Genomic DNA, 26,940 nt, shown 5'->3' with positions numbered 1-26,940 from the left:
GTTTCAGTGTATCTGAAGAAGTGTGCATGCACACGAAAGCTCATACCAAGAACAAACTCAGTTGGTCTCTAAGGTGCTACTGGAAAGAATTTCCTATTTTGTTTCGACTATGGCAGACCAACACGGCTACCCACCTGTAACTGTGGGGAAAGATGTCTGCTTAAACCATGAGTCAGAATCGCACAGCTCCTGGAGTGACCACCTTTGCCACACGCACAGATTTGGCCCCCAAACAGGTCCCATGGGAACCAAAGCGCCAAGTGAGCTGTGTGTGGCTAAGCTAATTTCAGTGTCCACCTAACTCGGTGTGGATCCGATCCAATTCCCCACACATTTCAATACTGTCCTATTCAAAGGCGTGCAGATTTAATTGATTAATTCATAGAATCACAGAAACGTTTGAGGGGTGTTTTTGTGTCTGAATATCGTTTTGGAAGTCTCCCAGACTGGCAACCCAGTCGGATGGGTGGCTAATTAATCAATTAATTAATTATTAGTCGGAAGGGACCCGGAGAATCAGGGGGTTGGACTTGATGATCCTTGGGGGTCCCGTCCCAACTCTATCACTCTTATGAATCAGTTCTGGTCTCTGTAACCGGGCAGCGGCCCTATCGCCAACCCCGATCCGAAGGTCTTGGCCTCCGCTGTGCGTGACCTTCTTTCTGTCCCGCCTCCAAGGTCACGGAGCTGGCCCCTCTCGGCTCCCTGCTGGACCGGCTGCGCAAGAACCAGGGGCACTTCCTCATCGCCACCCTGTGCCAGTACGCCATCCAGATCGCCCGCGGCATGGCCTACCTGGAGTCCAAGCGCTTCATCCACCGGGACCTGGCTGCCCGCAACATCCTGCTGGCCACGAACGACCTGGTCAAGATCGGAGACTTCGGGCTCATGAGGGCCTTGCCCAAGAATGACGACCACTATGTCATGCAAGAGCATCGAAAGGTGCCGTTCGCCTGGTGAGTCACCCGCGGCTCGTCCGTCAAGGCTGGCTTAGCAGAAACCCGAGCTAAAAATGGCAGGATGTAATCGAGCAGTGCAACGCAACACACACACACACACACCACAAAACCCAGAAAGGAATCCATAATGAATTGGGAAAAAATGTTTTAAAGTACTTTCCACTAAAAAACAGAGGCATATAGAGGAGGGTGAATGGTTGTTTGCTGCTCCAGAGAAGCGGACACGGGGCAATGGATTCAAACTACAAGAAAGAAGATTCCACCTAAACATTAGGAAGAACTTCCTGTCAGTAAGAGCTGTTGGATAGTGGAATTTGCTGCCAAGGAGTGTGGTGGAGTCTCCTTCTTTGGAGGTCTTTAAGCGGAGGCTTGACAGCCACCTGTCAGGAATGCTTTGGTGGTGTTTCCTGCTTGGCAGGGGGTTGGACTGGATGGCCCTTGTGGTCTCTTCCAACTCTAGGATTCTAGGATTCCATGAGCCCTTTTTGTTGGGAATAAGTCAGACGGAAATTCCCAAGTGTCAAAAAAAGTTATTTATGTATGCCACTACTACGGACCGTGTTTCGTTAGCCACAAAATGGAAAACGAGCGAGGTTCCAACCAAAGAAAAATGGCTGATGGAATATGCGCAGCTTGCGGACTTCACATATAGAATAAGAGAACAAGAAGAACATACCGTATTTAACGCTCCGTAAGACACACTTTTTCCCTCCTAAAAAGGAAGGGGAAATCCCTGTGCGCCTTATGGAGCGAAGGCTTCGCTCCCACGGCCTCCCCCCCCATCCCCCGCCGCATTCGGCGGGAGGTGGGGAGAGGCAGCGGCGATGTTGCTGGATCGTGCCAGTACCTCCGTTCGCCGAAAGGTGCTGGGCACGATCTAGCAACATCTCCGCTGCCTCCCCCCCACCTCCTGCCGAACGCGGCGGGGGATGGGGGAGGCAGCAGGAAGGGACGGGGGTGTTGCTGGGTCGTGCCAGGTTCTCCCCTCGTCCCCATGTCCCTTTAAAGCAAGCGGGGATGAGCCGCTGTGAAGGGCTCCCCCTCCAGCGCACCCCTCCCTGCCTTTTAGAGGAGGAAAACCAGGAAAATATTTTATCCTGGTTTTTCCCCTTTAAAAAACAGGTGCGTCTAGTGGTCCGGAGCGCCTTATGGACCAAAAAATACGGTACATTTAGAGAAGATTGGGAAATGTTTATTGATTATATGGGTGAAAATTGTGTACACTTGGCAGCATTAAGATCAATTCAACAGTGTAAACAAGTTTAGTTTAGTTTTTGTTTTGTTTTGTTTTTTTACAAATCTTTATTACTTATTTAAAATACTTACATATATACATATGCATATACAAATACTGATTTAAAACATCGCCAGTATCCACATAAAAAGACAAAGAGGGGGGGAAAGCATTAAAAGAATCACTTTCCATCATTGATGTAACTAGTTGTACCCCACACAGGATGGTTGTTGAAAGTGAAGGAAAAGGAAGATTAATAAGAAAAAAGAGAAAGAAAAGAGAAAGAAAAAAAGGGGGAAGGGAAGAAAGAGGAAAGAGGAAAACAGAAAAGAAAAGAATTAGGGCAAAAGAAAATCAACAATAAGCATACACAATTGATCTTCTAGATGTACTTCCACTGCTTTTACAACGGTTCATAATTCTGATTTATTACTTTATTCTATCTGTCATTTTTTATACTTTCACCATTATATACAAATCTTCAAATCTCTTCTCTACTTAACCATATTTTCATCTTTTTATTCTAAACACATCTTAATGACTATTTGAGCAGGCAAGGAGTAAACAAGTTTTGATGGATGTAATAATGCAGGCTTCCTCAACCTCGGCCCTCCAGATGTTTTTGGCCTACAACTCCCATGATCCCTAGCTAGTAGGACCAGTGGTCAGGGATGATGGGAATTGTAGTCTCAAAACATCTGGAAGGCCGAGGTTGAGGAAGCCTGAAATAATGGAATACTGAATGGTATAGTTTATGTAAAATAAGGAGGGATTTATGAAATGCAAAAATGAACCATGGAAAGAGAAGAAGGGAAGTCATTGACATTTTAAGGTGGTTTAAATAAATCTTTTGAATTGTAAAACAGAAAATTTAATAAAATTATATACAGAAAGGAAAACGAGGCCAGGCTGAATTAGCAGCAAAAATATTTCCTTGAAAATGTTTTTTTTGGGTGGGGGGGCTTGGTCCCCCAGCTTCCCCAGATGGTGCCCCATAATCAAATTTCTATGGAGGTCTTGAGGAGGGTGATGCAAAGAGTGTCTTTGCATCTCATGTTCCAGTTTACCTGTGAGATTGCCATACTATATGAGCCAATGGTCTGATGCTGTTCTTACATCTTAGGAGTGTCCCTAGCTGAACACATCTCATTCTCTCCCTTTTTGCATATAATTTTTTATTAAATTTTCTGTTTTACCGTTTAAAATACTCATTTAAACATCCTTAAAATATCAATGACTTCCCTTCTTCTCTTTCCATGGTTCATTTTGCATATCATAGATCCCTGCGTATTTTACAAAAACTAAACCATTCAGTGTTCCATTATTGCAGTCATCAAAACTTATTTACACCGTGGAATATTTCTTAACGCTGCCAACGTTTTGAAGTGTACGCAGCTTCCCCCCATTTAGTCAATAGACGTTTTCAAATCTTCTTTAAACGTATGTCCTTCTTGTTCACTTATTCTGTATGTTAAGTCTGCAAGCTGCGCGTATTCTGTCAGTAGAAACAACAACAGACAGTCACGGTATCTGTACCTCAGATAAAATACAAAACCGTGTATATCTCTGGATAGAAATGTATTAATTATAGATCTAAACTGACAATATCAATGCCTATATATGCTTTTAAACATCAAAGTGCTGGTTCAAAGTGCAATATAATGTTAAAAATGGTTATGCAAAAGTCTATAAGACGTATGGGTCTATCTTCCCAATGTTGGAGAAGGTTATACAAAGTCATTCAGACGTGTGGGTATGTCCTCCCGACCGGTGGCACAGCTTCAAATCTTCCCGTTTCACCAACATTGGGAACATTTGATTTTTTAAAGCATATATAGGCTTTGCCTCTGAGGAAATATCTATGTCTACTTTTGGTATGATGATATTGTCAGTTTAGTTCTATAATTAATACATTTCTATCCAGAGATATACACGGTTTTGTATTTTATCTGAGGCGCATATTCTGTCAGCTTAAGTTGCCATTCTTCTTAGGTTGGGACCTCGCTCGTTTTCCATCTTCGGGCTAACCAAACCATCTCATTCTCCACCCAGCATTGTTTTGATCTGCATTTATACCTGCCAACCCCCCCTTCAAATTGCACTGACACATCTCTCTCTTTCCTCCTGCACACCTGCAAATCCAGGTGCGCTCCTGAAAGCCTGAAGACCCGCACCTTCTCGCATGCCAGCGACACCTGGATGTTTGGCGTGACGTTGTGGGAGATGTTCACCTACGGACAGGAGCCTTGGATTGGCCTCAACGGCAGTCAGGTACGATCGCAGGGGCCTGGTCTGCGCAGTGCCTCAACTTGTTGTTGTTTAGTCGTTTAGTCATGTCCGACTCTTCGTGACCCCATGGACCAGAGCATGCCAGGCACTCCTGTCTTCCACTGTCTCCCGCAGTTTGGTCAGACTCATGTTGGTAGCTTTGAGAACACTGTCCCACCATCTCATCCTCTCGTCCCCTTCTCCTTTTGCCCTCCATCTTTCCCAACATCAGGGTCTTTTCCAGGGAGTCTTCTCTTCTCATGAGGTGGCCAAAGTACTGGAGCCTCAGCTTCAGGATCTGTCCTTCCAGTGAGCACTCAGGCCTGATTTCCTTCAGAATAGATAGTTTTGATCTTCTTGCAGTCCATGGGACTCTCAAGAGTCTCCTCCAGCACCATAATTCAAAAGCATCAATTCTTCGGCGATCAACCTTCTTTATGGTCCAGCTCTCACATCCATACATCACTACTGGGAAAACCATAGCTTTAAATATACGGACCTTTGTCGGCAAGGTGATGTCTCTGCTTTTTAAGATGCTGTCTAGGTTTGTCATTGCTTTTCTCCCAAGAAGCAGGCATCTTATAATTTCGTGAGAAAAGACCTGAAATCCTCACAAACGAGAGGGTGTTGTTGTTTTAAAATGATGTGCGGTGGACCTCCTGCGTTGCCATCAAGCTCCTAGTCCTCACCGAGGAGGCTTGCCGGTAGGTCCGGTTCCGGCTGGCACTCCTGAACCCTGTTTCCTTTGCCTAGATTTTGCACAAGATCGACAAGGAGGGAGAGCGGCTGCCGCGGCCGGAAGACTGTCCCCAGGACATTTACAACGTCATGCTGCAATGCTGGGCACACAAGCCAGAAGACCGACCCACATTTCTGGCCCTGCGTGACTTCCTCTTGGAGGTATTTTCCCAGAGGTGTTTTGGGTTTTTGGGGAGGAATGCAAAACAATAGCCGCTGGGAAAATCAGTGTTAACCCGTGCGCCCCAAACTAAATCACGTGTGGAGGAATGGGGAACCTTGGATGTAAGTGAGCAAACTTGTTTTCTGCTGCTGTGGGGGGTAGGCCCCAAACCTCAAGTTTGGCTTCAAGTTACAAGGAAGGAGATTCTGACTAAATATCAGGAAGAGCTTTCTGGTGGTAAGTGCTGTTCGATAGCAGAATGGACCCCTCAGAAAGAAGGTGGTGGATTCTCCTTCCTTGGAGGTTTCTAAGCAGAGGTTGGATGGCCTACTGTCAAGGATTGTTTAGGGGTTCCTGCATTTGCAGGGGGTTGGGCTAGATGACCACTGGGGTCCCTTCGAACTCTACAGTTCTAGGATTCTGTGACTCAGAAACCCTTGGGGGCATCTCTTATTTGGGTGTCCTCTGTGCTGCCACCTAGTGAGAGAGAGAGGGGGACGCAACTGCCACAGGTTCTATTTTATTTTACAGTTAATACCTTGGTTCTCAAACTTAATCCATTCCGGAAGTCCGTTCCAAAACCAAGGCACGCTTTCCCATAGAAAGTAATGCAAAACAGATTAATCCGTTCCAGACTTTTAGAAACAACCTCTAAAACAGAAATGTAACATGAATTTTACTATCTAACGAGACCATAGATCCATAAAATGAAAGCAATAATCAATGTACTGTACTATAAAACAAATAAGATAGTATTGTAGATGATTAAAAATAAAAATTACTTTTTTTCCCTTACCCACACTGATGATAGTTATTGTTTGGAAATGGCTTTTATCCATTTCCACAGTCAATCAATCAATCAATCAATCAGCAGCTGAACTGGGTTCCACACAGCCACAAAAACAAAATAACCGAAAAAGCCCAAAAAAACAAAAACGCAAAATAAATAGCAACAAAGAAAGCGCCAAACTTAATGCGTTCTGGAGGTCCGTTTGACTTCCGAAATGTTCAAAAACCAAGGCACAGCTTCTGATTGATGCAGGCACCCCGGAAACAATAGCCGACATCCGCATCGGACATTCGGCTTCCGAAAAACGTTCGCAAACCGCAACACTTACTTCCGGGTGGCACGCGTGGCTCTCAGCCTAGTTTTACCCTCACAACAACCTTGCGAGGTCGGTTAGGGCGGAGAGACTGCGACTGGCCCAGCGAGCTCATCGGCGGCTAAGTGGAGATTCGAACTCTGGTCCCTCAGGTCCTCGTCTTTGGCTGGGGGGCCTGGGCAGTTTCCCTCCCAGCAGATCTGCAAGCTTTTGGCTGGGTCGTCTCTTTGCTGAGCCTTCACGTCTCCCCTGCTTTCCTCCCCCAGGCTCAGCCCACGGATATGCGGGCCCTGCAAGATTTCGACGAGCCAGACAAGCTCCACATCGAACTGAACGACATCATCACGGTCATCGAGGGCAGGTAGTGTGGGGCAAGGGGAAGACTGGGGAAACTTCGAGAGGGACCCAGGCGGGCAAATTCTGAGCTCGCCTAAGAAATCTTATGCACCGAGGGCAGTGCAGCCATATGCATATATACCGAGAAATGCAACTTATTCTGCAAGACGGTCACCCAAATCACCTGGGGGGGGGGGTCCACCAGCTTTGCAAAGGCTGTTTTTTCGCAGGTTGTTGTGGGATAGCTCAGTCGGTCTCGTGCGAGACTCTTGATCTCCTGGTATGTCCCATGTAGGACCTTAAGGTCCTCAAATAATAATCTTTTGGAGGTCCCGAGCAACAAAGACGCTAGGTTGGCCTCAACTAGGGCCAGGGCCTTCTCAGTATTGGCCCCGACTTGGTGGAACAGTCTATCACAAGAGACCAGGGCCCTGCGGGATTTGGCATCTTTCCGCAGGGCCTGCAAGACGGAGCTGTTCCACCTGGCCTTTGGGTTGTTTTCTGTTTAATATTTATGCTTCATTCTTTTATTGGTGGGTTATTTGAAAATGAGACTGCAGTTTTAATATTGAATTTTTAAATTTGTATTTTAATCTGTTATTTTAAATTGATTGTGTTTAGGTTTTTTGCTGTGATTTTAATTGGTGTTAGCCACCCTGAGCCCGTTTTTTTGGCTGGGAAGGGCGGGGTATAAATAAAATTTTTATTATTATTTATTATTATTATCTCAGTGTCGTGGGTTCGAGTCCCATGTTGGGCAGAAAGTGTATTGCATCACGGGGGGGGGGGTTGGACTAGATGATTATTGGGGGTCCCTTCCAACTTTACGATTCTATGAATCTGGGATTCCACCTGCCAAAGAGTCCCTGGGAAGAGAGAGAGTCTGACCAGGGTGTTGGCTCACTGCAGGGGTAGGCAACCTAAGGCCCGTGAGCCGGATGCGGCCCAATCGCCTTCTCAGCCTGGCCCACGGATGCTCCGGGAATCAGAGTGTTTTTACATGATTGAAATCGCCCTGGATCATCATAAAATGCGAGGGATGGGCTCAGGAATCTCATGGGAGCTGTGCTTTGGGAAGGAGGGGAATGTGGCGTGCATGGCATCCAATTACATTTGGTTTCCGCTTAAGATAGCTGGGAAGTCTTTCTGCTGCTCCCCCCTGGAGTCAGGGGCAGGGATCCTGGCTGACCCAGATGCTTAGAAACTGTTTGCGAGTTTAAATAGTGTTGCTTTAACTTTTCAAAAGCCGTACCTTATCGCTGCTAACATTTTCACATGGGTCATCTTATTGCCTTCTCTTTTTTCCGTAGACAGCTTTGAGGTGTGTGCAGGTGTGTTGATTTACAATCAAGTGGTGCATAGATTTTATGGGACAAATAGAATGAATTAATACATAAAGCTTTTGTGGGCGGGATGCTCGGAGGGGCTACGTTTGCTGAAGCTCGGTGTTGCTGGGTTTACTCTCCGCGTCGAGGCTGTCTGGGGTTCCTCGGAGGCGTTTCAGCAGAGATTGGGCGGCCATCTGCCAGGGGTTCTCCACCTGTGATTCCTGCATTGCAGGGGGTTGGACTAGATGACTCCCGGGGGTCCCTTCCAACCCTACGAGTCTGTGACGGTGCCCTGCCCTTTGCCAGTCTGCGTGCCATGCCGAAGCAGTGCCACCCGGGCTCTGGAGCGGCCGGCCTCCCTTGCCAGGGCCCCGTCTCGTGAGTCACTCCTTTCCCCGGAGTGTGATTTCTGCCTTGGCTTGCGTACCCTCCAGTGCTCGGCATGCCACGTTCTCTCGCACGCCCCCGCCCCCGCCCTGCCTGCCGCTCCCTGCCACCCACGCTCACCTGATCCTCATGCCCGCAGAGGAGACGGCACCAGCTGGCTGGCTGGCTAGCTACCCTGGCACGGTTTTCCCAGAAGACCTGGCAACTGCAGAAGGGTTTTCCGAAAGAGGCGATTGTCCTGCCCTTGGTGGCAGAGCAGCCTGGCCTGAGGAGAAGCAGGAAGGGGAAGAGGGTATTCCTCTGGATGCCAGGGGGCCCTGAAGGTGGGCGTCCCAAGGGCACCTGGGTGGCCATTGTAAGAACAGGATTTTTTAGAGAAAAGGACAATGAAAGAATTGTTAAAATACTATGCAGGAGGGGGGGGGGCTTTTGATGAATTTGGATTTGAGGGGAGTGGGCCGAGATTTTTTTGGCAGGGACCCATCGGATTTCAGTCCTGGCACCTCCAGATTGATTCCTGTGTTGCAGGGGGTTGGACTAGATGACTCTTGGGGTCCCTTCCAACTCTACAGTTCTATGATTCAGTGGCAAGGATATCAGAGGGGCAGGACTAGGAATGGGTCTCTTTCTCCCCAAGGGTTTGGCAAGGGCTGCCTGCTCTGCCAGCTGGAGGAGATGCCCTCGGTCTGCCCCTGCCATCAGCCCCCGCTGATGGGATTTGTGGTCCAACACATCTGCCTTGCTCAGACGCCCACCTGGAGTCCTGTGTCCAGTTCTGGGCGCCACAGTTTAAGGAGGATGTTGACAAGCTGGAAGGTGTGCAGAGGAGGGCCACCGAGACGATCAGGGGTCTGGAAACCAAGCCTGATGAGGAACGGTTGAAGGAGCTGGGCATGTTTAGCCTGGGAAAGAGGAGACCGAGAGGAGATATGAGACCTATCTAATAATAATAATAATAATAATAATAATAATAATAATAATAATAATTTATTATTTATACCCAAGCCACTCTGGGCGGCTTCCAACAGAACATTAAAATGCAATAATATATTAAACATTAAAAGCTTCCCTAAACAGGGCTGCCTTCAGATGTCTTCTAAAAGTCTGGTAGTTGTTGTTCTCTTTGACATCTGGTGGGAGGGCGTTCCACAGGGCGGGTGCCACCACCGAGAAGGCCCCCTGCCTGGTTCCCTGGCTTCTCGTAGCGAGGGAACCCCCAGAAAGCCCTCGGCACTGAACCTCAGTGTCTGGGCAGAACGATGGGGGTGGAGATATCTTCAAATATCTCCAGGGCTGCCTCATGGAAGAGGGAACAAGCATGTTTTCTCCTGCTCCAGAGGGTAGGACTCGAACCCATGGCTTCACGTTATAAGAACGAAGATTGTGACTAAACATCAGGAAGAACTTTCCGACAGTAAGAGTTGTTTGATAGGAGAACAGAATCTCTCAGAAGCTGGTAGACTCTCCTTCCTTGGAGGTTTTTAAGCAGAGGTTGCCGGGAATTCTTCAGCTGTGACTCCTGCATTCCAGCGGGTTGGACTGGATGACCTTTGGGGGGGATCCCTCCCAACTCTCCCATTCTGTGGAGGACACCAGGCTGGCAACGGAATGCCAGCGGAAGGACGGAACACAGAGGTCGGGCCCGTCCCTGGAGCCCCCTTTCCTGCCCCTCTGCGGCTGGCTCCGTCTCCCCCTCCGAGCAGCGGCCGTGAGCCAGGGCGGGACGGTGTGTCTTTAGGGACCGGCTCTCGCTGCCGCCTGCCTCTCTGTGACTCTTGCTCCTGGGCTGGGCAGCCTTAATTGCAGGGAGTTGGCACGCAACCAGAGCCAGCGACGAGGGCGTAGCGCAAAGAGCATTACGTCACGGCCCTGCTGAGTGACAGGGCTGAGCACATAAACAGCCCTTCCTCCCTTCCTCTCTCTCACACTCAGCAGGCGGTGGTGCTGGAGGCAGCGGGGAGAGAGACTCGGGCTTCCCTGCCGGCTGGGAGGCTCGCCTGAGGATCCGGCGTGGATTTTCCCCGGGGAGACCCGGCACAGGTGATGCTTGTGCCAGGGAGGGGCGCGGGGAGGGGAAACAGAGGCCGGTGGGTGGAGGGAACTGTATTCCACCGCCGGAGGCAGTGAGAGCTGCTGCTCTCGCACTCGGGTCCTGCTTTGCGGTTTCCTATTGGGGAGTCCGGTTGTCCCCTTTGAGAACAGGCCTTCTGGAGGAGATGGGCTACCCAAACTTTCGCCTGATCCAGCAGCCAGGTTCTGCTCATGTTCTCAAGGGGCTGTACATGCACAACATTTCGCTGCCGGTTTGCCCAGCCGCCACTTCGCGGGTGGAAATTGCTCTGCAAGGCGGCAGGTGAGCACACTTTGGAAGCAGGGGTTGCAGGTTCCAGTTCCGCCGTGCCACTTTATTGGCTCAACCTATCTGTTTGTTACCCCAACCCATTGCTCGGGCGGCGGGAAAATGAAAAACTAATTTGTTACGCTCAAACCAAATGCTTTAGCCGAGATTCCTGCATTCCAACGGGTTGGATTGGATGACCTTTGGGGGTCCCCTTCCAACTCTGCAATTCTCTGATTCAAATGCAAGACGATCTTTGAATGCTTTGTTTTTTTTCTTTTAAGTGGACTTCCTTTGCATGTTGTTGGTTTAAGGCATAGGAAGCTGCCTTATGCTGTGTTAGACCATTGGCCGGTATTGCCCGCACGGACTGGCAGCTGTTCTCCAGGGTTTCTTTCTCAACCCGACCTGGAGACGCCATTGGGGATTGAACCTGGGACCGTCTGCATGCAAGGCAACTGCTCTGCGCACTGAGTTGCATCTCTAGGAAGCGCGAAGTGCGCATGCCCATTTGCACCCTGCCCTGGTCTCCTGCTCGCCTGCGCGGCAAATGCAGGCAAGAGTTGGCTTAAGACTGGCTGAAGTGGGAAAAATAACTAGCTGGCAGCTCCTCTTCCATTAACTGACCTAGTGCAGAATCTGCTAGGAAGCTCACGTGCCTGTTGGTTAATTTTGGCAAGTCTTGTCCAGAGCTTCCCGTTGGTTTGCCACCCCTGGAGCAGACCTCAGCCTGCTGGCTCCCCTTAAGATCTCCTGCCCACCTAGCAGTTCAAAAGCACGTCAAAAGTGCAAGTAGATAAATAGGTACCGCTCCGGCGGGAAGGTAAACGGTGTTTCCGTGTGCTGCTCTGGTTCGCCAGAAGCGGCTTTGTCATGCTGGCCACATCACCCGGAAGCTGTACGCCGGCTCCCTCGGCCAGTAACGTGAGATGAGCACTGCAACCCCAGAGTCATCCGCGAGTGGACCTAATGGTCAGGGGTCCCTTTACCTTTACCTTTACATTCAACGTTGGGACACAGGTGGCACTGTGGGTTGAACCACAGAGCCTAGAGCTTGCTGATCAGAAGGTCGGCAGTTCGAATCCCCGTGACGGGGTGAGCTCCCGTTGCTCAGTCCCTGCTCCTGCCCACCTAGCAGTTCGAAAGCACGTCAAAAGGGCAAGTAGATAAATAGGTACCACTCCGGCGGGAAGGTAAACTGCGTTTCCATGCACTGCTCTGGTTCGCCAGAAGCGGCTTAATCATGCCGGCCACATGACCCGGAAGCTGTACGCCGGCTCCCTCGGCCAGTAACGCGAGATGAGCACTGCAACCCCAGAGTCGTCCGCAAGTGGACCTAATGGTCAGGGGTCCCTTTACCTTTCAGAGCAGATACCTCAATTCCTTTGCATTCAGTGCTTGGCTTAGCCTTGCGGGCGGCAAGATGGCAAAGCTTTTGCTTTTTGGCTAACCAGAGTCGCCCTTGGAAACTTTGCCTCGTTTAAGCTCTGATTGGTTCGGAATAAGCCAGGATCCAACTGTGGTTGATGGAATCATAGAATTGTAGAGGGACCCCACGGGGTCATCTAGCCCAGGGGTCAGCAAGGTTTTCTTCGCCTGGGCCGGTTCACTGCAGCAGAGATCCCTCCGTGAGCCAGATCGCGCATGCGCCCACGATTTTCAGCATCTGTGCCTGCGCAGATGCGATTTCCAGTGCCGCGGGAGCGAGTCCCTGCGTCACGCTGAGCCGGTTTAGCGCAGCGCATGGAGACTCACCGAGCTGGTGGCTCTGTTCGGGGGCAGCTCATGGGACGGTTAAACAACCCCTGTGGGCCGCTTGTGGCCCATGGGCCTTAGGTTGCCGACCCCTGATCTAGCCCAACCCCCTGGAATGCAGGAATAATGATTCTGGCTTGTACATTAACCACCATCCTGGGTTGTACATTCCACCCAGGCTTACCGGTAGTTGGAAAGGGAAAGGGATGGTTTCTGATTTCCTTGCAGCCCTGCCCGAGGATGACAGATGGGTGCAAAGAGTCCAGGAGTCCGAGGTTTATGCACATTAAGGCTTAAAAAAACAACAACACGGTTCAGCCTTGTTCATCTCACCGCTGAAGTCATCTTGCCTCGTTTTGTCTCCTCTGACGAGCAGAGGGTCTCCAAATGCTAACACCCTTTAATTGGAGATGCAGGGAATTGAATATATGAAGCTGCCTGTTGGGTCCATCTAGCTCAGTATTGCCTACCCTGAATGGCAGTCTCTCTCCAGGGGTTCAGGCAGGGGGTCTTTCCCAGCCCCACCTGCCAATGCTAGAGGTGGAACCTGCTTTACCACCGAACTACGATCCGTCCATCTCTCTCACGCAAACCCCAGAGCCTCACCAAATTCTGCCTTGGTCAGACCCCATCTGGAGTCTTGTTTCCAGTTCTGGGCAGCACAGTTTAAGAAGGATATCGACAAACTGGAAGGTGTGCAGAGGAGGGCAACCAAGATGATCCAGGGTCTGGAAACCAAGCCTTATGAGGAACGGTTGAAGGAGCTGGGTATGTTTAGCCTGGGAAAGAGGAGACCGAGAGGAGATATGAGAGCCATAATCACATATCTCAAGGGCTGTCAAATGGAAGATGGAGCAAGCTTGTTTTCTCCTGCTCCGAAAGGTAGGGCTCAAACCAATGGATTCAAATGACGAGAAAGGAGATTCAGACATTAAACATTAGCAAGATCTTTCTGTCTGCCAGAGTGGAATGGACTCCCTCAGAAGATGGTGGAAACTCCTCCATTGGAGGTTTTTAAGCAGCGGTTAGATGGCCACCTGTCAGGAATGCTTTAGTTGAGATTCCTGCATTGCAGGGGGTTGGACTAGATGACCACCGGGTTCCCGTCTGACAATTCTGTGATTCTATGAAGACTGCTTTTAACCAGGCCTGCCAGTTAGCGGGTATAAACTGCAAGAGCCCTGGGCTTTTTCAGGGCTCCATCTGCCAGGAACCCCAGATTTGGAGCCTGTATTCGGAAGTGGTGGGAGTTGCGCCGATGTAGAAATCAGCAGGAGACACACAAGAGCCCTGGTGATTAATCTGCCCCAGTGTATCAGTTCTCGATAATATAATGGTCATTATCTGCCTGATGTGTCTAAATCTGGCTGTGTTCTTAACTTCTCTTGTTCCCTCTTGTCTCGAGCTCTTATTGTTGTTGTTGCAATTTCTAATTTATGAAATCCGCTTCCTGCCCTGCCTTCCAAGGAACTCAGGGTCCGTCCGTCCCTTTCCCAAACCCCGTCACAGGAACGTGGAATCTCCATCAGGAAGGATCATTCCTCATTCCCAGTCATATCACCTGTACAGTTTAATGCAGAGGCAGGGAGCCTTTCGCCCAGCAGCTACGATGGGCACTGAGATCCTGCAACACCTGGACAAGCAGGTCCTCCCCTCCCGTTTTTGCGGCAGACCCCATTGCCCTGCCTGCAGAATTTGGCCCTTCTTTGAGGGCGTGACCATAGCTCAGCCGCAGAGCACCTGCTTTGCATGCAGAAGGCCAACCTCTGGCACCGTTTCCAGGTAGGGCTGGGAGAGGCTCGCTGCCTGAAATCCTGGGAGCCGCTGCTGCCAGTCAGTGTGGGCAACACTAGGTGGACCAACGGTCCGAGTCACTGTGCTCACATTTAGACAAAGCCTCCATGAGGACTAGGGTCTTACGTTGTTTTTAGAAGAAGGGCTGTCGTTCAGAGGTGGAGCAGAGCTGCTTTTCATGGGAAGCAGAAGACTCCCTGCCTGCGCTCCTGGAGAGCCGCTGCCAGTCAGAGCAGACAGTATTGAGGTAGATGGACCATAGGTCTGACTCAGTATAAGGCTATTTGGCTCCGGCCATGGCTCTCTCCACTCTCTTTTCCTTCCTTGCAGCCGCGGGGAACAGGGAATGCAGAATTAGTGCCAAAGGGGGTTTGTATGAGCAATAAAATAAAATAAAGAATCCAAACCTTTCAATTGCTATCTGGGCTCTCCGGCAGCATAAATAAGAAGGAGGATTGGATTGCATTGGAGAGGTTGGGATTTTCCAGTTGTGGTTCCTGCATTGCAGGGGGTCAGACTAGATGGCCCTTGGGGTCCCCTTCAACTCTACAGCTCTGTGAGTTTATAACTACAGAGCAAAGCAAAAGTGAGTCTGAGCTTAAGCAGAGAGGCTTAATCAGATTCCCCAGGGGAACTGCGGCGTCTTAAGAGGAGAACGGGTAAAGACTCCGCTGTGAATTAAGTGCAGCATGCTCAGTCCGGCCGTTTGTTCGCGAAAGCATTCACCCTCCGCCCTCTCGTAAAATATCGGGGCGGCACATAGCCACGCGGGAAACGTAGAAGCCCATTTTAAAAAGCAGCAGAGAACCGTGTTGGATTGGGCGGCTCTTGGGGTTGCCCGGAGCTCGGCTGCTCTCGGCTCATGCAGAGCAAACTCACGGTGACTAAGCGCTGCAGGTGACTTCGCACACTTTTCAGGGACCCCTCCTCGCCACCTCAGTGAGCATGAATCACCCTCAGTAGCAACGTGACTGCACTGCTTAAAAAGTTAACTTCCTCCATGGCAGATTTCCCCCTCGCATAGGAAGATTTTGAGCATATGATCTAGTTTTAATCTCTTGACATAAATGCCAATGGACCGGACTTGGTTGGTTGGTTGGTTGTTGGATATATATCCCAGGAGCTCAGGATGGGGCCTATATGGATCTGTCCCTGCACCACCAACTTCCAGCTTTATCCTCACGACAACCCTGTGAGGTAGGATAGGCTGAGAGGCATTGAGCTTCCTGACCGAGTGGGGATTTGAACCCTGGCCTTCTGGGTTCCAGCTCAGTATTCCAACCACTACACCAAACTGGAGATGAATGGGTTTTTCAAAAGAAGAAAAGAAACCAGACCCAATATTTATCCTAGAAATAGTTGTGTCATAGCTCATGGGAACTTATGGGAGCTGTTCAAGAGCACCTCAGGTGTGCAGGAGAAGTTCTCTAGCAGGCAGAAGACCATAAGACGAGCCCTGAAGCAGCAGGATCAGGCCAAAGAAGAGGCCCATCTAGTCCAGCATCCTGTTCCCAGTGGCCCAATGCTCCTAAAAAAAAACCTAGAAGTCTAGATAGAGTGCTTCTGGACCTGGAGGTTCCATAAGAACATCAGAAGATGATGATGATGATGATGATGATTTAGGGAGCTCGGTATGTTTAGCCTGGAGAAGAGAAGGTTAAGGGGTGATATGATAGCCATGTTCAAATATATAAAAGGATGTCATATAGAGGAGGGTGAAAGGTTGTTTTCTGCTGCTCCAGAGAAGCGGACACGGAGCAATGGATTAAAAGTACAAGAAAGAAGATTCCACCTAAACATTAGGAAGAACTTCCTGACAGTAAGAGCTGTTGGACAGTGGAATTTGCTACCAAGGAGTGTGGTGGAGTCTCCTTCTTTGGAGGTCTTTAAGCGGAGGCTTGACAGCCATCTGTCAGGAATGCTTTGATGGTGTTTCCTGCTTGGCAGGGGGTTGGACTGGATGGCCCTTGGGGTCTCTTCCAACTCTAGGATTCTAGGATTCTAGGATTTATTTGTACCCCGCCCATCTGGCTGGGTCTCCCCGGCCACTCTGGGTGGCTTCCAACAAATATTAAAATACATTAGAATATACTTTATAGGACAAGTTTAAAGGCCTCAGTTAAGTGCAACTGACACCGTGCCCCAATGGGAAGCCATCCAAGTTGGTGGCCGTCACTGCCTCCTGTGGCAGGGAGTACCACAGCTTAACACGGCTTCGCTTTGCTTTTGCTGCAGCCGGAACTCTGAGCAGGTGCTCTCTGGCTGCTAACAGCGCAGGCCGTCTCCTGAAGTTACCTAGTGAGTCACCCGCTTGCAATCAAGGCTGGCTCACCCCCTTTCCTGTTTACCTTCTCGATGAGTCGTCTTTCTGTGCCAACTTATTACTCAGCGTGGAGAACGGGAGGGCGGCTGCCAGAGGCGGAGCCGGCGCCTCCTCCCTTGTGAACACGGAGAGCCAGGCCCTCCGCTCGGTTCTGGACTAACAGTCTCACGCTCGGGGCACCGAGGAACTGGGCAAAGGTTTCCCAATCGTTGAAAGGCTGCTTAATCAGGCTGGATTTCATGGCACACCGAAAGCAAAACATAGACTGTATGGCTGTGCACACTCCATAAACAAAACAAAATCGAAAATTCTTTCTAGTAGCACCTTAGAGACCAACTGAGTTTGTTCCTGGTATGAGCTTTCGTGTGCATGCACACTTCTTCAGATACCTGTAACACTCCATAAAGTTAGAGGACATTTAAAGCACCTTGAGAAGAATCCCGGGAACTGTAGTTTAGCCTCTCTCAGAGCGACAATTCCTCAAACCATTGCCAAACTACCGTTCCCAGGATTCTTTGGGTTTCAAATCACTGCAAGCCTCTTCAGGGGCGGAAGTTTCCAATGTATTTCAAACTTTAAAGCTGCTGCTGATATTTTTCCTATTCCATTAGTCCATTAAGAATGCATATTTCCATAGTTATGGAACGCCTTGCGACTCGGACATTTTGGCTCCCGAACACCGCAAAGTGAGTGTTCCAGTTTGCGAACGTTTTTCGGAAGCTGAATGTACGATGCGGCTTACGGGGCTTCCGATTGGCTGCAGGAAGCTCCTGCAGCCAATCGGAAGCCGCGCCTCGGAAGACGAACGGATTCCTGGAATCCGTTCAAGAACCAAGGTACGACTGTAGTTGATTTCTGATTCTAACATTGTTATTTTTTGTCGTATGTGGTTTCATGTATAACTGTTGTAAACACCTCTCTGTGTGTATGTTTTTTAAATGAACACCAATATATAAATATTTTTGCAATTAAAAAAAATAAACCACTTGGTGAGAGCAATGAGGTACATAGAATCATAGAATTTTAGAGTTGGAAGGGACCTCGAGGGTCATCTAGTCCAACCCCCTGCGATGCAGGAAACTTTCGCCCAACATGGGGCTCAAACCGAACTCATGGCAGAGGGATTATCCCGGTATCTTGAACAGCTGGGCTCTCCTACTTTTACCAAAACTCACATAATAATATATCATTTAAAATTTGGGAGTGGGTCTGAGAAGCTACAAACCTTAGCAGAAGGTATTTCATCGCCTCGCCATTCAAGTCCTGTAGCAAACAGAAAAGAGGAGCGTTATTTGATTTTTCACGTCTGCAGATAGTTTGCGAAATATGACTCGCCTGGTCTGTTCACCCTGCCGTGGTATAATGTTGGGTGTATCCTGGTTGCCCCCCCCCAAAAAAAAAGAAGAACCCTTTTTTCAGAATATTCAGTGTCAGCTCACAGAAATCACCAAAAACGTGCCTCCCATTTGCACTGATTCTCTTGTTCCTGCCCATTCTGGAACTTTTCCCTCGGAAGCATCAGGAAATTCCACCGTGAAAGGCAGCCGATGTCACAGGGTTGCAAACCATAAATTTATTACTGGAATGGTGACTCAGTGAATGGCTTTTTTCTCGGGTTGTTTGGCTCGTTGCCACCCCTGGTTTGAGTCAGGGAGGAATTCCCCCCTGTTCCCCAGCCAGGTGGGGAAGGGGTGTAAGTCGCTCAGCTCTGGAGCATCTGTTTGGATGCAGAAACCCCAGGTTCTCAGCATCTCTGGGGAGGGCTAGGAAAGGCTCCCTGGAGGGCTGCTGCCAGTCAGAGTTAGAAGGATCAGTGGTCTGACTTGTTAAGATGAAGCAGCTGCCTATATTCCTAAGGCCATGTTGGCTAGTGACTCGGTGCTATGTCCCTCTGTAATGTGCGGCTTGGCTTGCTTGCTCGAGCTTTTGCCCTGTAAGCACCCCTGAAGATTGCCTTTCTTTGCGCTGCGGGTAGAGAAAAGCTTTCCTCCCTCTCTCCTAATGCCAAAACCCGTGAGTGAAGTTGAATGTTGGAAGATTCAGGACAGGCAGCGCACAGTTAAACTATGGAACTCCCTGCCACAAGGGTCAGAGATGGCCACCAACTCTGTTGTTGTTGTTGTTCAGTCATTCAGTCATGTCCGACTCTTCGTGACCCCATGGACCAGAGCACGCCAGGCACCCCTATCTTTCACTGCCTCTCGCAGCTTGGCCAAACTCATGCCAGTCACTTCGAGAACACTGTCCAACCATCTCATCCTCTGTCGTCCCCTTCTCCTTGTGCCCTCCATCTTTCCCAACATCAGGGTCTTTTCTAGGGAGTCTTCTCTTCTCATGAGGTGGCCCAAGTACTGGAGCCTCAACTTCAGGATCTGTCCTTCTAGTGAGCATTCAGGGCCGATTTCCTTGAGAATGGATAGGTTTGATCTTATTGCAGTCCATGGAACTCTCAAGAGTCTCCTCCAGCACCATAATTCAAAAGCATCCATTCTTCGGCGATCAGACTTCTTGATGGTCCAGCTCTCACTTCCATACATTACTACTGGGAAAAGCATAGCTTTAACTATACGGACCTTTGTCGGCAAGGTGATGTCTTTGCTTTTTAAGATGCTGTCTAGGTTTGTCATTGCTTTTCTCCCAAGAAGCAGGCGTCTTTTAATTTCGTGACTGCTGTCACCATCTGCAGTGATCATGGAACCCAAGAAAGTGAAATCTCTCCCTGCCTCCATTTCTTCCCCTTCTATTTGCCAGGAGGTGATGGGACCAGTGGCCATGATCTTAGTTTTTTTGATGTTGAGCTTCAGGCCATATTTTGCGCTCTCCTCTTTCACCCTCATTAAAAGGTTCTTTAATTCCTCCTCACTTTCTGCCATCAAGGTTGTGTCATCAAATTGGACCAATTCATGGAGGAGGAGAGGGCTCTCGATGGCTACTGGCCATAACGGCTATGCTCTGCTGCCAAAATTGGAGGCAGCAAAGCTTCTGAATATCTTACGCTCTTCTGCTCAGGTCCTGCTTGCGGAATACCCACTAGATGGGACATTGGCCTGATCCAGAAGACTCCTCTTACGTTCTTGCGTTCACTCGGTGTGCTACAGGAGGTTGTAGTCTGGATGGCTAGCATCCATCTGTTGTGGGTGATGGGTCCGTCCAAAAGCAGGATTCTTGGCTCAGTGTCTTGGTCGCTTCTTCAGATATTTCCCGGTGGGTGTTCGACACATCTGCAGCGGCTGGGATTGGGTCATAGGATCATAGAGTTGGAAGGGGCCCCAAGGGTCATCTCGGTGGTGGCGCCTGCCCTGTGGAACGCCCTCCCATCAGATGTCAAGGAAATAAACAACTGTCCGACTTTTAGAAGACATCAGAAGGCAACCCTGTAACGGGGGGAAATTTTAATGTCTAATGTTTCACAATTTTTATGTGCTGTAAGCCACCCAGAGTGGCTGGGGTATAAATAAAATAATAATAATAATAATAATAATAATAATAATAATAATAATAATAATTACCTAGTCCAACCACCTGCAATGCAGAAATTTATGCAGAGCTTGCCCACCCAACTGCTGCTTAAAAACCTCCAAGGAATTAGAGTCCACCCCCTTCCAAGGGAAGTCCATTCCACTGTTTAATAATAATAATAATAATAATAATAATAATAATAATAATAATTTATATCCCATCCATCTGGCTGGTCCCATCCACTCTGGGCGGCATCCAACAGAATATTAAAATACAATAATATATTAAACATTAAAAGCTTCCCTAAACAGGGCTGCCTTCAGGTGTCTTCTAAAAGTCTGGTAGTTGTTTTTCTCTTTGACATCCGGTGGGAGGGCGTTCCACAGGGCGGGTGCCACCACCGAGAAGGCCCTCTGCCTGGTTCCCTGTAACTTGGCTTCTCGCAGTGAGGGAACCGCCAGAAGGCCTTCAGCACTGGACCTCAGTGTCCGGGCAGAACGATGGGGGTGGAGACGCTCCTTCGGGAATACTGAACAGCTCTTCCCATCAGAAAGTTCTTCCTGATGTTTAGTCGGAATCTCCATCCTATAATGCACAGGTGCTGGCGGATGCTCTGCCTGTGGGAAGAAAAACCCGACCTGCTTTTCCTCCGGACCTCCTAACCTGTCCCAATTTTGTCCCCCAGGGCTGAGAATTACTGGTGGAGGGGTCAGAACAAACGGACCCTGAAGGTGGGCCAGTTCCCGCGCAACACGGTGACCTCGGTGGCAGGGCTGTCCGCCCACGACATCAGCCAGCCCCTCAAAAACAGCTTCATCCACACGGGCCATGGAGACACCAACCCACAGCAGTGCTGGGGCTTCCCCGATAAAATTGACGAGTAAGAACATTTCCTCTTTCCTCTTTCTCCCCAGTTCCCCCCCTCCCCACTGCTGTGTGTGGGATTCCCGGAAGGACCGGCCGTGGCCTCGTGGCTATGGGGGACGTGGCTGGTCCCAAGGTTGCCTGCCCCCTTGAACTAATGCCCTCACCCTTGCACCTTTGTGGCTTCTGTCCTGCATCCAGTCCAGAGGGTGTCCAGATAAATTTTAACAGGGAGAAATGTAAAGTACTACACTTGGGCAAAAAAAAATGAAAGGCACTAATACAGGATGGGTGACACCTGGCTTGAGAGCAGTACATGTGAAAAGGATCTAGGAGTCTTGGTAGACCACAAACTTGACATGAGTCAACAGTGTGATGCAGCAGCTAAAAAAGCCAATGCAATTCTGGGCTGCATCAATAGGAGTATAGCATCTAGATCAAGGGAAGTAATAGTACCACTGTATTCCGCTCTGGTCAGACCTCACCTGGAATACTGTGTCCAGTTCTGGGCACCACAGTTCAAGAAGGATACTGACAAGCTGGAACGTGTCCAGAGGAGGGCAACCAAAATGGTCCAAGGCCTGGAAACGATGCCTTATGAGGAACGGCTTAGGGAGCTGGGTATGTTTAGCCTGGAGAAGAGAAGGTTAAGGGGTGATATGATAGCCATGTTCAAATATATAAAAGGATGTCATATAGAGGAGGGAGAAAGGTTGTTTTCTGCTGCTCCAGAGAAGCGGACATGGGGCAATGGATTCAAACTACAAGAAAGAAGATTCCACCTAAACATTAGGAAGAACTTCCTGACAGTGAGAGCTGTTGGACAGTGGAATTTGCTGCCAAGGAGTGTGGTGGAGTCTCCTTCTTTGGAGGTCTTTAGGCGGAGGCTTGACAGCCATCTGTCAGGAATGCTTTGATGGCAGGGGGTTGGACTGGTCTCTTCCAACTCTAGGATTCTAGGATTCAGTCCTCCTCGGTTTCTGTGGGGAGAAAGATGGGAGCAAAACTAGACTGGCTTGGCTGTCCTTGTTGTTGGCTCTCTGGCGCCACCTGCTGCCAGGCTCCCAGCCTTCCACCCTGCCAGGGACACCGCTTGCCACCGCCGGCAATGGAGCTTTCGGCTCAGGTGTACTCCTTCAGGGGACTTGGTTCCTGCGAGCCACGTGGCATGCCGTGGCCACAGCCCAAGCACTGCTCCCGTGGCAGCCATGCACAGGTTGTGGATGAGTGGCACAGACCATGTGGGACATCTGCAACTGCATCAAATGTGACCAGGTTGTACCTTGTCCTGCTCATATTTGGCCTGCACGCCCCCTCTCTGGATCCAATGCAGATGTGCTCCAAATTTTGCCCATACTGTAACGACGCCTTGCATTTTAAATCTTCAGAACGGCAAGCCCGTAAGAGCCGAATCCTAAATGTCATTCCATATACATGTATTTTTTAAAAGAATTGTTTGTGCATACTAAAGATTCTGCGGCCTGAATGATATTCTCTCCCCCTGAAACAACAACAACCGCACCCCCCCCCCCACAAAAAAAATAGATTTTGGCAATTTTATCGCCAGGAAATCCAGAACTTTTCATCGTTTCAGAATGTTCAGATTCCGGTTTGACCTCTGAAAAGTCATGCTTGTTCCAACCCTGAGCCCCTCACGAGCACCATTGCCATGTGCTTTGCAGAAGTTGGGGGGCCTGTGGGTTTTTGCTATGCGGCTTGTGCCTTTCAACCGTGTGACGCAGCAGCAAGGAAAAGCTGGTGTTATTCTAGGCTGCATCAACAGAAGTCTAGTGTCCAGATCAATGGAAGCAATAGCTCCACTGTATTCCACTGTATTCTACATCCCAGTAGTAATGTACGGAAGTGAGAGCTGGACCATCAAGAAGGCTGATCGCCGAAGAATTGATGCTTTTGAATTATGGTGCTGGAGGAGACTCTTGAGAGTCCCAGGGACTGCAAGAAGATCAAACCTATCCATTCTCAAAGAAATCGGCCCTGAGTGCTCACTAGAAGGACAGATCCTGAAGCTGAGGCTCCAGTACTTTGGCCACCTCATGAGAAGAGAAGACTCCCTGGAAAAGACCCTGATGTTGGGAAAGATGGAGGGCACAAGGAGAAGGGGACGACAGAGGATGAGATGGTTGGACAGTATTCTCGAAGCTACTAACATGAGTTTGGCCAAACTGCGGGAGGCAGTGAAGGATAGGCGTGCCTGGTGTGCTCTGGTCCATGGGGTCACGAAGAGTCGGACACGACTGAACGACTGAACAACAACAAATTCTGCCTTGGTCAGGCCACGTCTGGAGTCCTGTGTCCAGTTCTGGCCACCACAATTTAAGAAGGATGTTGACAAGCTGGAACATGTGCAGAGGAGGGTGACCGAGATGATCAAGGGTCTGGAAAACAAGCCTTATGAGGGAGTTGGGTATGTTTAGCCTGGAGAAGGCCGAGATGTGATACAACAGTCATCTTCATATATCACATGGAAGGTGGAACAAGTTTGTCTTCTCCTGCTCTGGAGGGTAGGACCCGAACCAGTGGCTACAAGCTACAAGAAAGGAGGTTTTGACTAAACATCAGGAAGAACTTTCTGACAGTAAGAGCTGTTTGACCGGGGAACGGACTCCCTCAGAAGCTGGTAGACTCTCCTTCCTTGGAGGTTTTCAAGCAGAGAAGAGGAAGAAGAAGAAGAAGAAGAAGAGGAGGAGGAGGAGGAGGAGGAGGAGGAGGAGGAGTTTGGATTTGATATCCCGCTTTATCACTACCCGAAGGAGTCTCAAAGCGGCTAACATCCTCCTTTCCCTTCTGCCCCCACAACAAACGCTCTGTGAAGTAAGTGGGGCTGAGAGACTTCAGAGAAGTGTGACTAGCCCAAGGTCACCCAGCAGCTGCATGTGGAGGAGCGGAGACGCGAACCCAGTTCACCAGATTATGAGTCCGCTGCTCTTAACCACTACACCACACTGGCTCAGAGGTTAGATGGCCACCTGTCATGGATTCTTAAGTTAAGATGACCCTTGGGTTCCCTTCCCGCTCTACAATTCTATGACTCTAAGCCATGAATGTTGTGAGTTTGGCTTGGCACCCCCCCTCTCTTAACCAACCATCTGCCCTTACCCAAGGGAGGCAGGCTTGTGTTGTGCCCGCTGCCAAGCCTCACACCTTGGGCTGGCAACTTTCCCATGCATGAGCCTCCAGGTCCTTCCTGCAGCTCAGAGGCAAAGGAGGGTCGTTCAGATCAGGAAGCACACCTGCACAACCCTGCCATGCCCCATATTTACGGGTCGCACCCTCTCTTTCCGAGGAGCCGTCTCTGAGCTTAGCTTCTGTGTTTCGTCAGCTCTTGTGTGGGCGGCAGATGCAGCAGCGCATCCAGGCTGTGCCAAGCCCAAGATGTTCCCATTGCAGCCGGCAAGGTGTACCAACAATGCCCTTGCCCTCTGCTGTGCCAGCCACACCTTGCCCGGCCTTCCCTGCTCCACACGGCGCTGGTTGGATCGAAACTGGGGTGCCCGGCAACACCCAAATCTTGGGCTGGGCTTAACAGGACGACCCGTGGAGCAGGGTTTTTTTTAAGTGGTCAGGAACAAACTTGGATTTAAGTGCAGCAGATTCAAACAACACCCCCCCCAGATAGCTGTTTTTTTATTGGCCTGGCAGAAAACTTTGCTTTTCGGCCAATTGTTTGAATTTCCCTCTAGGAAGGCTGCTGCTATGGACATCACAGGGAGATCTGTAAGCCTTCTGTCCTAGGCTGGCTTGATGTAGGGGGGCGGGGAGCGGAGGGAGGCATCAGCCAGGGAACCCCCTGGGTAACCCCCAAGGGAACAAGGCTCAGGGATTGGTGGCAGGATGACGACGTCAGAGGGTAAAGAAGGAGCAGACTGGGAGGTGTCAGGAGCAGGAGAGTCAACAGGAAGAGATGGTGGCAGAGGGCAGTCCAGACTCAGAGGCAGGAGAAGAGGGAGACGGCGTGGAGACAGGCTGCTGAAGAATGCAGAGTGTCTCCCCCCTCCTGCTGCGAGAGGCTCCCCTCCCTGCTAGTCTCCTAGAACCCCTGGAGAAATGAAATGGGCACAGCAGTGGGTGTTTCTGGAGAGGAGTCGTCCTAATACAGGATGGGTGACACCTGGCTTGAGAGCAGTACATGTGAAAAGGATCTAGGAGTCTTGGTAGACCATAAACTTGACATGAGCCAACAGTGTGATGCAGCAGCTCAAAAAGCCAATTCTGGGCTGCATCAATAGGAGTATAGCATCTAGATCAAGGGAAGTAATAGTACCACTGTATTCTGCTCTGGTCAGACCTCACCTGGAATACTGTGTCCAGTTCTGGGCACCGCAGTTCAAGAAGGATACTGACAAGCTGGAAGGTGTCCAGAGGAGGGCAACCAAAATGGTCCAAGGCCTGGAAACGATGCCTTATGAGGAACGGCTTAGGGAGCTGGGTATGTTTAGCCTGGAGAAGAGAAGGTTAAGGGGTGATATGATAGCCATGTTCAAATATATCAAAGGATGTCATATAGAGGAGGGTGAAAGGTTGTTTTCTGCTGCTCCAGAGAAGCGGACACGGAGAAATGGATTCAAACTACAAGAAAGAAGATTCCACCTAAACATTAGGAAGAACTTCCTGACAGTAAGAGCTGTTGGACAGTGGAATTTGCTGCCAAGGAGTGTGGTGGAGTCTCCTTCTTTGGAGGTCTTTAAGCGGAGGCTTGACAGCCATCTGTCAGGAATGCTTGGATGGTGTTTCCTGCTTGGCAGGGGGTTGGACTGGATGGCCCTTGGGATCTCTTCCAACTCTAGGATTCTAGGATTTATTTTTTTTATCAGAATTTATTGACATTTTCACAAAATAACACAAACCCAACCCACACCTACAAATATCAAAACAAATACAAATACACATAATGTCAGGATTCTTCTTCTTATCTGTATACCTTATTAAAAAAAAAAAATTCCTAGTTCCAAATCTTGACGTTTGACTTCCCCCGCCTGTACACCTTCGGTTTTAAAACAATACACTATTTCCTTAACAACTTTTCTCTATAAAAATTTAACTTTACTTAAAAAAGAAAAAACACCTTTGTCTTATTCTTTGCATTATAACCTAAAACTTAACCAAATATTCTTACAGCTAAACTTATTTCTTCTATCATTTATCATGCTGCTTTTAACTTAAGCTCAATATCTCCTTACTTATTTAACATAGACTTGTAATTAACAAACTTCACACTCCGATTTCGGATACCATGGCAGACCATCTATATTATACATTAATTAATTCAACCCACTCCCCTTCTGTCCATTATCTTCTCCTGTCCTTCACCAGAACCAAATCTCCAATTATATTCTTCTAAATATCCACAGATCCAGGTTGCAACCACCACAAACCCTGCATCGAGCTCCAAGATGTTCGTCCTCTCCATTCTGAGTTTCTCCGTGCCTTTGTGCCATGCTTCTTCTTCTTGTAGAAATCTTAATTCTATGTCCCTCGACCCCGAGCTGCCACCTCGGAGTCTGGATATTAAAAATCTTTCCGTTCCAGGGTTACTGCCACCCCCTGAAATCGGTCCCTGTTCCATTCGGATTTGCTCAGCCATCTCCAACCATCGTTCCAACACATCTTCCAACTCTTTGCAGAAGTCTGTTTCCATTGAATAAAACTTTCGAAAAGCCTCCTCTGTGGAAAACATATTCTTTCCATTTATAATCGCACTCAAGGCTCTTAGTTTTCGATCAAGCAGTTCCAGTTGAAAGACAGTGAGTTTTTCCTCCTCCTCCCAATCCTTCAATGCCAACGTAAGCGCGAAGCCCAACATCTTCGGGGGGGAGGTGGGTATCAAGTTACGTTTCCTGTCTTTTCCTTCCTTTGTCTCAATTTTTTCCTAC

At 49.2% G+C, this 26,940-nt stretch overlaps 1 protein-coding gene across 5 annotated transcripts in view; it reads left to right on the top strand.

Moving 5' to 3' along the window:
• Positions 1-26,940, top strand: part of TNK2 (tyrosine kinase non receptor 2) — a 99,853-nt gene that overhangs the window by 63,132 nt on the left and 9,781 nt on the right. For all 5 annotated transcript variants that reach the window (XM_033150902.1, XM_033150903.1, XM_033150904.1 and 2 more), the window contains 5 exons: positions 679-956; positions 4,338-4,464; positions 5,215-5,361; positions 6,732-6,826; positions 20,871-21,065. In XM_033150902.1, coding sequence (XP_033006793.1) covers positions 679-956; positions 4,338-4,464; positions 5,215-5,361; positions 6,732-6,826; positions 20,871-21,065 — 842 coding nt within the window. The remainder of the gene's footprint in view (positions 1-678; positions 957-4,337; positions 4,465-5,214; positions 5,362-6,731; positions 6,827-20,870; positions 21,066-26,940) is intronic.

Source organism: Lacerta agilis, chromosome 5 (genome assembly GCF_009819535.1).
Source record: "Lacerta agilis isolate rLacAgi1 chromosome 5, rLacAgi1.pri, whole genome shotgun sequence".
Lineage (NCBI taxonomy): Eukaryota > Metazoa > Chordata > Lepidosauria > Squamata > Lacertidae > Lacerta > Lacerta agilis.
Note: the sequence above shows the minus strand (reverse complement) of the source record. Positions and strands in the feature narration are given on the sequence as shown.